This window comes from Aspergillus lentulus (assembly GCF_001445615.1).
Source record: "Aspergillus lentulus DNA, contig: Alt16, strain: IFM 54703, whole genome shotgun sequence".
Classification (NCBI taxonomy): Eukaryota; Fungi; Ascomycota; class Eurotiomycetes; order Eurotiales; family Aspergillaceae; genus Aspergillus; species Aspergillus lentulus.
This window is the reverse complement of record NW_028322113.1, coordinates 2,815,179-2,829,057: the sequence shown is the minus strand read 5'-3', so window position 1 is coordinate 2,829,057 and position 13,879 is coordinate 2,815,179. Positions and strand designations below refer to the sequence as shown.

Sequence of the window (13,879 nt, the reverse complement as noted above, 5' to 3'; positions counted from 1 at the left end):
GCAGTGACTAGGTAGAATTACCTTTACGAATCGCACAAGCGATGACGATGTACAATCTATTATTCAATCCTAGGCAGTAGGCACAAATATTATTATTGCGTGGTCACCGGCCAGAACAATCTTATGTTTTCAGCTTCTTGGTCGATACTTGCCCGTAAAGGAAAGGGTGTTCGTCTCCGCCGTTAGACTAATTGCTTGGAGAATGGAGATCCATCGCAGGGGCTCGGGTCCGGCTTACCAGAAGTTAGAAACCTAGAAAAATCAGAAAAGCCGTTGAGACGTGAACTTGATCGTCTACTTCGAACCGGTACAAGCCTGACGCTGGCAAATATATATATATATCTTCTCAATATTGTTGCCTGTCAGCAGAAGTAGTTAATGCTCTCATCTCAAATTCTCTCCATGTTATCATATCCTAATATCCACATTGAGTAGTTGTATACATTGCCCTCTCTGACTTTATTTGTATTAGACTATCCGTATCTGCAAGACTCAACGTTGAGTATAAACAGCCCGTTCGTCACTGATGTACGATTGTCAGAACTACCACCATAGTTAATAAGCCAATTCTTCAAAACTCGAAGTAGTAATATCTTTGGGCAACAAGCAGGACGATGAGGTTTGTAAGAAATAAACCAAGATAGAAGAATACAAAGGGAAATACTGGATAAGATAAAAGAGGGGAAAAGAACAGATAATTTAATAGGAATTTCATTCAAAAATTTAAAGGACAATCAGTGGTTCGTATACCGGGGTTCCCGGTATGTTGTTCAAGTCTAAGTACAGAAAGGGCTTAGACTCGCTTTATTTTACTTAGGTCCCCTCTGGTCCTCTAGTGCCCCTCTTATTTCCCCTCGTTTTATCTTTTCATGAATAATCTCATCGCCAGATCTCCAATCGAGTCTTCTTATGTGCTCTATTGCCCTCCACTTGAGGGTGGGATTATCAAGAAATAAGATCAGCGACGTTTAAAGATGCTCGAATCCAGAGAGCACAGAGTTACTTGGCCCTGCAAAGCCTCGTCGATACTCCCGTCTCTCGCAGATTGGAAGATAACTTGATCACTTTATTTCTCAAGCTGACTGTTGGCTACTGTAATCTCTTCCTGTTTTCACGAACATGCTAGGCATTCATCAAATGATCAAACTCAGTCTTCCAACCCAACATCACGGGCTCGAACGTTCTGAGAGGTTTGACCGCCAGAAAAGGCTTTGATTAAAGTATCTAGTACCCTGGGTGTGGAACCCGTCATAGCTACTCGAAGAGTCCGGAGTACTGTTAGTGTTAGAGACTGGTACCAAGTAATAATAATAAAAAATATTAGAATAGTCCAGAGAAATAGGCAATGGACCCTTCTACCTACCCAACCCATGTCCACGAGTTGCCTCAAAATCAAAGGCACTTTTGGAGCATAGGGAATAGAAACACTCTACAGAGCTAGCATATGGGAAGGTACAGGGCCTATAACCTAGGCAGGTACCTGAACAGACCCTATGTTGCGCCGTAATTAGGTATTCATAAATCTTACCACCGTTGTAAACATAGGTAATAAACAACCAGAAATAATAACAACCTTACACTAACGGTGAATAATAATAAAAATCATTATTATTAAATCATCATCAAACTTGGGTAGACGAACAACAACGGGGCCTGCTCGAACCCACCTCACCACTGAAACCTGTTAATCGCCTCCGTCCTGAGGTAGTCTCGTAATCTGTTTTACTTGCAGGGTCATAAGCTCATAGGTCGACCTTCCTTGTACTCTTGTGTCGTAGGAAAGGTAGTAAGTAGTATCTAGTAGCTACTTTAGTTAAATTACTACTATAGCTGCAAAAGCCTCTAATTTGCTGTCTGCCAACTGCTGGATCAGCTGTCAACGATGATGATCTCTTCCTATGCATCTCAAGCTGTTTCATCTTCCTTTTGAATCTCCCTCCTTTTCTTTTGACCTTTTTGTCTTTTCTTCCTCTTCTTCTGCCCTTTCCCTCGTGATCCCGGATTTCCCTTCTTATCTTCTCATTGGCATTATCTTATGCGATAACTTCGAGTCTCTTCTATTCTTTATACTATCCTGACCAGACCCTCTTCATTCGGTGAAGACTCTCATCTGATACTATACTCCAATCGTCACATAAAGATTCGTACTACCATTGACACATTCTACTTTCAATCTTTCATCTGTTAGGAGGCCTCATTGGTTACTACACGATTTTCCACTTCTCAAATCTTCGCCTTTACGCTCAGTGTTTTGCTATTGTCGTTATCTGCGTCTTGTCGACTTTTGCGCTATTTGGTGGTTTACCTTGCAAACGTCACACGGCTCGACTGTGCCATCTACCCATCTTTGCTAGAACTTTGGAGCTAGCAGGGTAAGCAAGTTTGCGAGACCGGTTGTCTGTCTCAAATTGTCTTTGTTTCGGGAGGAATTCTGCTTCATCACTCGTCTCTTATATCATCCTAGATTATCTTCCTTCTTTGCTCTTTCTGGGTGTACCGATCGACGAACACATCGAAGGTAACCTTATCTGGCCGGTAAGCCAGGTCATCAGGGAAGCTTTCCTCGATTGCATATGCATTCTTTTGGCTCATAGCCCACAACCATTGCAGGCTGAGTCTTTACATTGCGAGTCGCGCATATGATTGCGTTACAAAACCAGGCTTTCTACCCTCCTGCCAAAGTGGATATCTCACTGCTTCTGAAGCCCCAAGATGAGGAGGAAGCCGCCTCGGTGACTACTACGTCCGCCTTCCCTTCGAGGACCCTCCCTCCAGCTTCCATTGGCCCAGCGATATCTGTCCCAGCCTCGACGCCTTTGTCATCCGCGCCGCCTCTCACCGCAAAAACCCCAGCGTCCGTCCCTGCCAAGCGTCTGCAGCCGGCCCATACAGCCGAGTCTCCGGCCAAGAAGCAATCGAAGTGGTCCCCCGAGGAAGATGCACTCATCATAGAGTTGCGGGGTAGTGGCATGAAGTGGGAGGACATCAGTAAACGGCTCCCGGGGCGAAGCGCTATCAGCTGCCGTCTGCACTATCAGAATTACTTGGAGCGCCGAAGCGAGTGGGACGAGGACAAGAAGAACAAACTTGCAAGGCTATACGAGAGGTGCGTTTCTGAAAAGACTGGCTCTGTCTACTCAGGCAGAGAGAATTTGATTTTGGAGATAATTATGATAGCTGCGAAGATGACTTGCTGACTAGTGAGACTAAAGGTTCAAGGCAGAGATGTGGTCAAAAGTAGCAGAAGAGATGGCCATCCCATGGAGAGCCGCGGAGGCTATGCATTGGCAGCTAGGGGAACAAGAAATGGCACGCCGGGCTGGCGTAGTCCCATTTTCGTTATCGAGTTCAGCCATAGATCCGCCAGCGACCAGGGTTCGCAGGGCCAGTACCTCGTTATCTCGCCCAAGAAAAGGATCTGCATCACGTCCTATTCCTCCGCCCCAACTTCCGTCAGTTGAAGAACTTACCGCCGGTGTTCCTGCGTACGCGCCAGCCCCGCCGTTTCCCATACCGCGAGATGCCTATCAGTTTGGCCGTCCTCTGGACTTGAGCGGCAGCCATAGCGGGCATTTAGGACCTCCCTATGGTCTGCCGCCTCGAACGCTGCCATAGCGGAATCGAAATGATCCGAAAGATCTCGTTCTCCTCCTTTTCCTTTTTGTTTCTGATGTTTCTTTCCCTTTGTTTTGGATTCCGTGTTGTTATGATATGCATAGCGCAGGTTGAAGGTGTTCCTCACTATTTATGAGGGGAGTTCTTATAGAAATGATCTCCGTGATCCCCTGGCTTTCTGTTACTGAGCGTTTCCAGGAGGCTGTCAACTCGACGAATTCTCTTTTGTCATCACCCATCATATATGGTGGACGTTATATGCAATTTACATGAACAGAAAACGGGGAGGTATGCAAGGTAGAGGCTTCGAGGCTGGTTCTCGAAGTCCAAGGTGATATCAATCAAGCACAACTGTCCTCTACTCATCGGATCGTGTCGCAATCGCCCACCAGTTGTCTTTTTCATAGCCCGAATCTAGAACACGGCCGCCCGCTCTTTCAATGTCGCGTTCCAGTTCTGTTGCCTCATAGAGGTGATAGTATCGGTGGAAAGTCCTCGGCTCGTCGTCAGAGCTACCAAGGGCAGGCTTGGGCTTCAAGACCCAAGGAACCATTACGTCCTGCTTGTCGCCTTTGTCCCAACCCCTGCGGCTGGTCTTTTGTTCCAAGGCCCAAACATACAGCAGGACTCTGCCTCCGGACGATTTATTAGAGGCCGGTTTCAAAGTGCGGAGAATTTCGCGGATAGCCTGAATTCTTCGTTCAGGTGTGGACAGATGGTGCACAACAGCAATTGAGATAGCGAAGTCAAATAACGAATCTGGATGTGGCAGATTCAGGATGTCCGCCACGATAGTTGAATGCGGCTGGTGTTTGACGGCGATCCGGGCGAGATTCTCGGAGCTGGCTGGCGTTAGCTATCGATCGTTGAATGTGGCAGAGGACGAGACATTGCGAAAAGAAGTGACAATGAATGAACAGATATATATACAAGATTGGGAACGAATATCGCCCTGAGCATTCTACAAACACGTTCATGAAGTAGCAAATAACAGAATATCTGATAAAGACCTACCGATCCGAGGCGACTATAAAAACGTCCTTATTTACAGACAAGTACTTGCCATTGCCGCACCCCACATCAAGACCAATAGACCCCGGTGCCAATCCTTTGAGGAAGCCTTCCACAATGGGCCAAGGCTATAGACAGGTCAGCATCAGTCTACCAATGTATCGATGACGAGTAGGGCGTGCTACGCACCTTGTAACGGGTCGAGGAGAAGTGTTCTGCTATCTGTTGATACACTTCATGTACGTTTTTCTCTTCATAGGCCTCTTCATCGGGCAGATTCGCCGTAGAATCGGGAAAAGACGACGATGCCATTTCGGTTGGGTTTTCTCTTGTTGAGACAGGCTCGGGTTAAGAATCCCTCACATGCAAATTCGGAGGGTCCCGGATTTTCTTATGCTGTCTCGTTGCAGTCAGGGGTACGCAGTTATAGTAAGAGAATACAGAGTATCATCAATTGAGGTATCTGCAGATTGTGCCGCCAAGACGTGCAGTTCTGGTAATTCGGATTTCAAACCAAGCGGTAATTTTCTGGCATTCCAAGTAAGATTAAGGTTGTGTCTGGCCTTGCTGCTGATGCGCCTTTCGGAGAATTTCTGAATCAGCAGCTGCTGTCAGGCTGATGGTAGCTAAGGTACGTACCTTATCTTTTGCGTAGCAGGCTAGTAGTAGTATTCCGTAGTGTTGCGTGCAAAAGTCCTAAAATTTGAGTTCTTCCCAGTTATTGATCGCAGTGCCTAAGGCAGCATCAATCCATGCAACTGCATCATATATATACAACTTTTTGAATTACTAGAGGCCAGAGATCTCATCTGCCTATCTTGGACAAGCCAAGCCAAATTATAGCTAGCACAACGTAGATCAGGCAGATATGGACTTGCTCCGTACTTGTTGTATAGATTGAAGAGGCTTGGCTGGTAAAGTCATTCATTGAGCAAGGCCGTATGGAAGTACCGTCATCGGCCCCAACCTCATGTGATCAACGCGTATATAGTCGATGGTTGGATTTATCTAAGAATCTGCCACCAAAAAAAACGAGAGCTCGGGATAAGTCAGTCTGGTCTTCCAGTTCATCTGACAGTTCTCGATCAATCTCGACCATCACCATACATATTGTGGCCTGAGGCACACACTCACGCCTAAGAGGGCCAAGAAATGGAATCGGGCTCCACGTGCCTTTCGTGCACCATTTGATGTCGAGACACCGGACACAGTTCGATAAGGTCGAAGTGCGAATTCCGTAGTCCTTGTGAAATATTTATAACGTTTGTGAGTGACTAGAAGTCCCATTGTCGTTCTCTGTCCTCACCTTGTCCCCCAACGAAGATCTGTGGTACGTTATAGGGATTCAGGACCTTGGTCGCTCTGAAGCCTCTTGTCTGGTTCCTGTGTAGCGATACCACTTATTATCTTCACATATCTCTGGCGCTCTACGAGGAACCTCCCTCTTTTTCTCTTGCTCGAGAATCTGGAAGATTCCCCATACCAGACTTAATGATTCTCATGGCGTTATATGTTCGCGTTGCCTGCAATTCGCCCGCCACCATGTGACCGATAGGCGTATATCATGACTTCAATTGGGATCCCTTCATTGTAGAAAGCATATAGAACTCAGACATTGGCTGACCTCCATATAGTTGATCCGCTTCAATCACATCAGTGATGGCATTCCAGCCCTCGCCGACGGATGTCTCTGTCATCGTCACCACGCCCAATACAGCAACTGGTCCCGAACCGCGCTTCCTGACAGAGCGTCGTGTCACTCCGACATGGACTGTCCTGCAGCTGAAATCCAAGTTGGAGACGATGACTGGCATCCCCACGAACTGTCAAAGTCTACTACTGAAGGCACCCGGGCGTGTTGATCAGTGGGTAGATGGAGATGATAGTATCATCGGCAACTGGGGTCTGATGAAGGGCTGCGAGATTGAGGTATGCGCCGTTCTTTCCATCTTCCGCTTTCCCAATTCAACTATTTCGTCCCATGTACGCTCGGACTCGGACGGTCCTGGTTATTCATCGTTCATCTTGGATGGTCGGTCCGTCAGGTATTTGACCACTACAGCTCAATGCTACTTGCCTTGTTTGTCTTTCCTGCGGATTTTGATACCAGCCAGCTCCAGATGGATGCAACACCATGGAATCAGTCTCAAGTGGCAGTGAGCTGTCTGGATGCCTGACAGCGATGACTCGCTATTTCCTCAAAGCAAGCAACGGACCTGCACATTCTATTGATATTTGCTGAACAATAGCACCATTTCATAGGTTCACGATACTCGCCCTCAAGCCGCACGGCCTAATTTCAACGATTTGTCCTCTGTGGAGAAATATGTCCTCCCCTCAGCCACGTATGAGTCACTTCCAAACTCCGTTCTAGCCTGGAAAAAAAACCAGAAACTCGGCAGATTCGACCCCAATGCTCTGTCACCGAAGGAGTCGATGCAAAAGCAGGCAGAGAAAGATACCGAGGATATTCGCGTTCGGGGTAAGTCATAAAAAAATGGCGACGCAGGGTTGAGCGACGGCTCGGCATTACCTGGTCATAAAGAAGATTATTCAGATCATTTACTGATCGAGGGATGACAGGCATCGCCGTCTCCCGACGTGCTATTATCCTTCCGTCATCCCCTCCACACGTTAGGCGAGGTACAATACGCTATGTTGGGCCTGTGCCTACGATACCTTTCCCTGGAGTGGACGTCACATCTCAAGAAACTTCCGACTCTGGTCCCCAGCCTATCTGGGTAGGAATTGAACTCGACGAGCCTACCGGAAAGAACGACGGTTGCGTAGGTGGCAGACGATATTTTACTTGTCCCAACAATACGGGCGTCTTTGTGAAGCCCGAAAAGGTGGAAGTCGGAGACTTTCCCCCATTAGATTTGTTTGATGACCTGGAGGATGAAATGGAGGAAATATGAAAATACTCTCCTTATCTCCGCTGACCAAGTAGTCCAGCAGGAAGAGAATCACAGAAACAGAGAAGAAAATGGAAATGGAAAGGCTAGCATCGGTCTGGCACAATAAGTTTCTATTCAAGACAATAAATCCAGTTATACCAAGCTCCCGCTCGCAATCGTTGTGCTCGTTCGCCGGCAAATATAAGAGATGAACTGAGAAGGAAAGGGGGAAAAATGTCATGGAGAAACCCCGAACACCGTCGTTCCAGTACCCCATGCTGGTGAATCGCTACACTGAAAAGGGCCAAAGGCACGAAATGAATACAAATACCCAATATGGATGAAAGCTTCTACAGCATCTCAACGGCGAAAAAAGGAGGAAGTAGGAAAGTGCACTGCGAACACGCTTCGCAGTCGGTCCTACCCCAACAGGAGTGACCGAAACCAAGGGAAAGAAAAGGATCATGAAGCTTTAGACCCACTTCCTGCCTTTTGCTTGCCTTTCGGCCTGCCTTTACCGGTACCGTTTGGGCGACCCCTTTGAATTGTTGACTCGTCTTCAGTTGAGACAGCTGGCTTGGAAGCTGATCCGGGGCTGGACTGGTCATTCTCCACCGGAACACAGCCTTGCGTAAAGAAGAGCCGAGCATCCTTCCCATGCGTGTTCGCAAAGCTGTAATAATTCCCTGCAACCGAGGAAAATGCTAATCAGCATGCGCAATGGAAATGCAAAGGAGCTAGACACAAGGCGAGCACGTCCTGAAGAGACTCCCTTACCTCTTGGCACTTGAAATACACAGCCCTTTCCGGCGCTGAATTGAACGCCAGATATATCTACCTGGACCCGTCCGTGACACACGTAGAAGACCATGTGCATCTTCTTTGAGTTCTTGGGTTTCTTTACACCCCCTGGGGGCAGTTCGACGATTCCAGAGCCGATGAACGGGGAGCTCAGCAGCTTAGCAAAGCGGAAGGTAGAGTCTTTGACATCTCTCGTCTCGATACCCGACGGAGCATAGGCGATATCTACAATTACCCTGGGTCAGCGTACTTTGGTGTGATTCAATAGCCAGGCAACCAGAGAATAAGGCAAACATTCAAAAGTACTTACCGAGAACCTCCTCATCGATGGAACCGGCTTGGGTATCTGGATCCCATTTCCTAACGTAACCATGCAAGACGCCGCCTTCTTTCTCCCACGGATCGACGTAATCGTCGTCTTCATTGTCCGAATCATCGTCTCGACTCTTCCGCGACTTGGATTTCTTGGATGACCGCCGTTTACTGACTTTCCTCTTCTCCGGTTCCAGTTCCTCTGTTCGGATGATCTCTTTGATAGTCGAAAGCGGATAGCGCTGGCCTTCGGCGGCCTCGCCGTCTCCATAAACGCACCTCTCATTTTTCCAGTAGGCAAGCGGTCTAACAGAAACTCGCCCCGATCGAGTGTGGGTTGCGCTGCCATCAGTGGGTATTTCCCGCTTCAGTATGTATAGGCTCCGACCCTTTAGAGGCCCGGTACGATTGACATGATTTTCCACAACTTTGTCTAACTCTGGATTTCCGGAGCTCTTCAACCCCCGTCCAGTCTGACTGGCAGTCTTTGATTTCTTGGAAGGTCGTTGTCCCACGGCATCATCCTCATCATTGTTCATCCTTTGCGATTTTGGGGGTCTCCCAGGGCGCTTTCGTTTCTGTACATTCCCTTGCTCGCTCGTCTCATTTTGCTGCGTGACTTCTTGGGCCCGAGTTTTCTCAGATTGTGCAAGTTTCTTAGGCTTGGAGACGACTCTTGATCGCTCTGTTTTGCGCGAACAGGCAGCTGTGTACGACGAAATATCCATATCGACGCGATCAACGCGCTCAGACTCATCCTGTTGATCTTCCGCGAAAGAGTCGTCGCCAGCGTTGAAACTGTTGTCGTAATCGTTTCGCATCTGCTCAAACGCGTTCGCATTTTCGTCTCCGTTCATTTGACTATTAGCGTCACTGTCTGAGAAGTCAACTGTGACCGTGGTTCCTGCCGTCTTGTTGATACCTTTATTATTTCGCAGGCCATTGACATGGTTTAGGGAGGGCGCATTGATGGAACGGTTGGTAAGAGGGGACACATCACGCCGAGCTTCCCCTTTAGCACTCCCAAGCCCCTTACCATCTGATGGACTGGAAGAGAGAATGTCACGTTGCGGACTTGGAGAAGATCGCAAGCCGGGAGTTCGCCGCGGTGATCCACTCAAGCCGGATTTCATGGGAGATCGCGCAACCGGCGGCGGGAGGAAGGATGCGCGCCCCCCGTTCGTTCCACTCAAGAAGTCAGCGGGCCCAAGCCCGTTGCCTGTGACCAGGCACAAGATCAGTATGGTCGTGGGCAAATCGGAAGAAGTGAATCACACACCTTCATCCATGGACATTCCATCGGACCCAATCGTAGTGTTGTTGCCATATGCTTCGGGTGACTTTTCGGGAGACGAGAAAATCCCATCTATCTCCTCCATTCCATGCTCGTCGCGCTTGCCTTCTTTTAAGGTAACTCCCGTTCGTCTACATGCCGTGCCATGGTCAGGGTTCCCTTGCCGAAATGACGGAGGATTCCTAAGGAGACATGCCCCTGCATTACTTACCTCCCAGCTTTACCGACGTTAGAATAGTCATAGTCGCGAGTTTTCGCAGGCCCGCGAGGAGCCATTGTTGCGGAGGTTTAGGAGTAGTGGTGCGGGAAACAGTTTCACCGAATTATTGGGGCGATGCACGGGGCCAGCAGCGTCCGATGCCAGAATCTCTGTGCCGTGAAGCTTTGCGAGTAGGACGATGTATCTCATGCAGGGGAACACCCTGTGCCTCGTGCACTAATAGGATGTTGAGAGAGGGGAATTCAAGCGTCGAGCAAGAGTAAAGATGATGGCTACTTGGGAGGGGAATTGCATTGGAATTCATGATGGGCGGCGAACAACGCGCGGAAGTGCCGCTAGTCCGGAACGGTTCTTGACGCGTCCAAAACTCCCAAAGTGCAGTCGACAGGCCATACAAGCATGTGAGTGTCTTCCAACATTTGCTGATGAATTAATCCAAATCTCCCTCTTCTTGAGCTTATTTCTTCTCCTAGACTTCGGCCCTGCTGCGAATATGGAAGGATGCGGCCTGAGTGTCACCGATGCTCCAGATGCATCTACCTCCGCGGGCTCCTTCATCCCTCCCAGTATAGATCGCGCTCGACTGCTGTCTGGAGAGTCCTACGCTTACTATTCTTCATTTACTCCCGCCAGTACAGAAGGGTCTCCGCAGGTTACTGGCGGCAATCACACAATCACAGCGGATTCTTCCACGCCATCCGCATCCCCGTCACCAAGCTATCTTGTACTGGGTGTCGACGAAGCGGGACGTGGACCAGTTTTGGGTCCCATGGTTTACAGTGCCTTTTATATTCCGCATACTCTCCACCACTCCCTCCTGGCTCGCGACTATAGCTTCAACGATAGTAAAGTTCTCACTCCCGGTGTGCGCGCGAACTTGATGCGGCTGCTCTGCACGGCTGGAAATCCTCTCCATGCATCGTGTGGGTGGGCGACCAAAGTCTTATCTGCGCGAGACATCTCCGCAGGCATGATGCGGCCTGCATCTGGTGCGTATAACTTGAACGCACAGGCGATGGATGCCACTGTTGAAATAATACGCGGCATTGTGGAGGAGCGCAGAGTAGACATTAGAGAGGTCTACATTGACACAATCGGGAATCCAGCAACCTATCAACAGAAACTGGAGCGTATTTTCCCTACATTGAAGATTACAGTCGCGAAGAAAGCCGACTCTCTATACCCTTGCGTAAGCGCTGCAAGTGTGGTCGCCAAAGTCACGAGAGACGTGGCACTGGAGTTCTGTCACGAAGCCGTATACGGACTTCAACGACCTGAAGCGCCATCGCTGGGGGTGGCCACAGACAGCTGGGGAAGCGGGTATCCTTCGGATTCCAAGTGCGTCAGCTGGCTCAGAAACCATATGGACCCAATTTTCGGATGGGGCAACGAGTGCCGATTTAGCTGGGGGACTGCAAAAGATATACTTGAGCTAAAGGGAGGAACCAGAGTCGATTGGCCGGTCGAAGAGGAGGGCATTGCACCGATCAAAGACTTTCTGCTTACCACCACAACAAATGCAAAGAGAACTGAGCAGGATGAGTTGCGGGAATGGTTTGGTCGCCGATCAACCGAGGTGATTTGAAAAGGACCCGCCCATCCATTTAGCTTCAATAGGAAAGAATGGTGAATGTTATGATACCCCAATTGAATCAGATTCTAAACATGTCGAGGCAATTTACAAAGAACAAAAATGCCAGTAGTGACCACAAATGTCCCATGGGTATCTCCTTGAAACTCCTTGTGAAGCACACATCAAACATCAAATGAGACTTTCCAAAACGCCGAATAATCATCGCGATTCAGATGAACAGTAAGATTACACAAGCAGCCATTCATCCCGTAGATCATGGACCTGCATGGCCTTTTGAGACACAACTGGAAACCGATCTAAGGGCGGCAAGCACGAGGTAAAAGGCGGGTTACGCAATGGAAGATTGAATCTTCACAGCGTTGCAGTAGAGAAATAGAAGTTCTCCCATAAGTATTCATAGTCTTCGATGACGCTCCCCACCAAATCAAGCAGTGGTTTACCTTTCATCTTGCCGGTCAACCCCTTTAGCCACGACCTAATCAGTGTCAGCTCGTCGTTCCCTTCACCTCAAATGAAAGGCCAGGGATTGCATACTTGGTAATGTTCTCATAGAATGCACCGCGCAGAAGCCACCAGCCCATGGCCCAGCCTCGCTTTCTCAGTTCCTCGCGTTCAAGCCCTGTGAGGCCACGAAGGCCTCCTGCCACCCGCTCGCGGAAATCGGACTTGGCAAGTTGGCGACAACCATACTCCATAGCAAAGCCGATCAACCAGGGCCTCCAGCTTCTTTTGTCACGCCGCCATCTTTGTAGCGCTAGTGCATAGATGACCGGCCGCAGGATGTATAACACTTCTGCTAATTGGCCCTGACCACTGACACGGTGCAAAAGCGCCTTCGGCGGCTTGATATCGTCGGCTGTTAAGACTTTGGATATGAGGAAGTTGGAAATGTCGTTGGCATCGGGTAGAGAAGGAAGCGATAATCCAGTGCGCGGCATAGTCCAGCTCAAGTCCGCGGACCGCTCACTGACGGGTGTCTGCATCCCATTCCAATCACTCTCTTCTTCCTCCGTAGACCTAGGATCTACCTCGCGCTCAGGTAACGGTGGACTGACCAGCGGCCTAGAATTGGTGAGGCGCAGTAGAAGCAGGCGACATGTCGCTTTGATGATTTCGATGAGAACAACGACGCGCCAGCGTACTTTTTCACCTCGACGTCGCGCGATCATCTCCCACAGTAATTCGGTGTATCGTACCATCTGAAGCGTAAGAGCCACCTGATGATAAAGAGCCGAATGAGATATCCAATATTTTGTATACCGAGAATGAGGTGTTGGTGCCGGCCGCGGAACTGTTAAAGGAAGTCTCGCAACGACCCGGGAGACGAGGCTATCATGATAGAGCGAAAGGAGCTGAACGCCAGAATGGACTGCTCAAAGAGGAAGACTTGTGAGTACATGGATATCTGCTAAGATGTTTCGATTGTATACAGACCACATTCTGATGATATATCGGAGTCTCGATACCGCCCTAGAGCTAGATTAGCTTCCATCCGCAGTCGATGAGAAGGCGCTCGAGGGGCGCTTCAGTGCGGTCCTCACCAGGAATAATATATGTGAGAGATCTCAATGCAGACTCGACTTGGCCCACGGAGCTAGCATTCTTCGTCACAAAGTCTTCATACAGAGTAAGCCATTTAGATGGCTGCAACAATGTCGCAGATACCGGACTATGACTCTTCCAGTCTGAATTCATCTCCGTTGAAAAGAGCTCGGGAAGTGCCGAGCAAGCTACAAGAATATCACTTTTTGCAAAAACAATTGGTTTCGAGGCTGCGAAAAGAGAGTCATTAGGCTGAGACCGAGATCGCTTCGCTGGATGGTTGCAGGAGTCGAGTCTGGGGTACGCAGCACTGCGGCACGTGTCCGGCTTTTACCCAAGTACAAGATGGTGCCGAGGTAAGCTTCCATAAGGGGGTACTTCGCAGTCCGCACGGATATCATTATTATTACCGTTACACTTTACATTTACATTACATTATGACCGACACATACCTTATTCAAAGGTATAGGGAACTGAGCAGGAATACCGGTATTGCTTGTGAATTTGCCAGTCACGGCAACGCTGTCAATGAGGTTTGAGCACCATGCACATGACTGGAGAAGAGCAACAAAGCCGAATGCGAGGCCAGACAT

General features: G+C 48.9%; 6 protein-coding genes across 6 annotated transcripts; 3 read left to right on the top strand and 3 right to left on the bottom strand.

Moving 5' to 3' along the window:
* Window positions 1-2,639: 2,639 nt before the first annotated feature.
* ALT_8375 (MYB DNA-binding domain protein) lies at window positions 2,640-3,615 on the top strand (the record flags this gene model as incomplete). The annotated part of the gene is made up of 2 exons (XM_033561404.1): window positions 2,640-3,106; window positions 3,213-3,615. The coding sequence occupies 2 exons, from the start codon at window positions 2,640-2,642 to the stop codon at window positions 3,613-3,615; spliced, it is 870 nt and encodes a 289-aa protein (XP_033417295.1).
* Window positions 3,616-3,973: 358 nt separating this feature from the next.
* ALT_8374 (tRNA (carboxymethyluridine(34)-5-O)-methyltransferase) lies at window positions 3,974-4,938 on the bottom strand (the record flags this gene model as incomplete). Its single annotated transcript, XM_033561405.1, has 3 exons — window positions 3,974-4,457; window positions 4,630-4,754; window positions 4,816-4,938. The coding sequence occupies 3 exons, from the start codon at window positions 4,936-4,938 to the stop codon at window positions 3,974-3,976; spliced, it is 732 nt and encodes a 243-aa protein (XP_033417296.1).
* A 1,347-nt stretch (window positions 4,939-6,285) lies between these two features.
* ALT_8373 (tubulin-folding cofactor B) lies at window positions 6,286-7,544 on the top strand (the record flags this gene model as incomplete). Its single annotated transcript, XM_033561406.1, has 3 exons — window positions 6,286-6,555; window positions 6,889-7,108; window positions 7,210-7,544. 3 exons carry the CDS (start codon window positions 6,286-6,288, stop codon window positions 7,542-7,544), a joined length of 825 nt encoding a protein of 274 aa, XP_033417297.1.
* Window positions 7,545-7,985: 441 nt separating this feature from the next.
* On the bottom strand, window positions 7,986-10,206 carry ALT_8372 (Cupin domain protein; the record flags this gene model as incomplete). Its single annotated transcript, XM_089600413.1, has 5 exons — window positions 7,986-8,227; window positions 8,301-8,549; window positions 8,635-9,855; window positions 9,916-10,061; window positions 10,142-10,206. 5 exons carry the CDS (start codon window positions 10,204-10,206, stop codon window positions 7,986-7,988), a joined length of 1,923 nt encoding a protein of 640 aa, XP_089455306.1.
* Window positions 10,207-10,643: 437 nt separating this feature from the next.
* Window positions 10,644-11,735, top strand: ALT_8371 (ribonuclease H2 catalytic subunit RNH201; the record flags this gene model as incomplete). Its single annotated transcript, XM_033561408.2, has 1 exon — window positions 10,644-11,735. The coding sequence occupies one exon, from the start codon at window positions 10,644-10,646 to the stop codon at window positions 11,733-11,735; it is 1,092 nt and encodes a 363-aa protein (XP_033417299.2).
* A 360-nt stretch (window positions 11,736-12,095) lies between these two features.
* On the bottom strand, window positions 12,096-13,879 carry ALT_8370 (peroxisomal membrane protein PEX16; the record flags this gene model as incomplete). The annotated part of the gene is made up of 3 exons (XM_089600412.1): window positions 12,096-12,219; window positions 12,279-12,961; window positions 13,739-13,879. 3 exons carry the CDS (start codon window positions 13,877-13,879, stop codon window positions 12,096-12,098), a joined length of 948 nt encoding a protein of 315 aa, XP_089455305.1.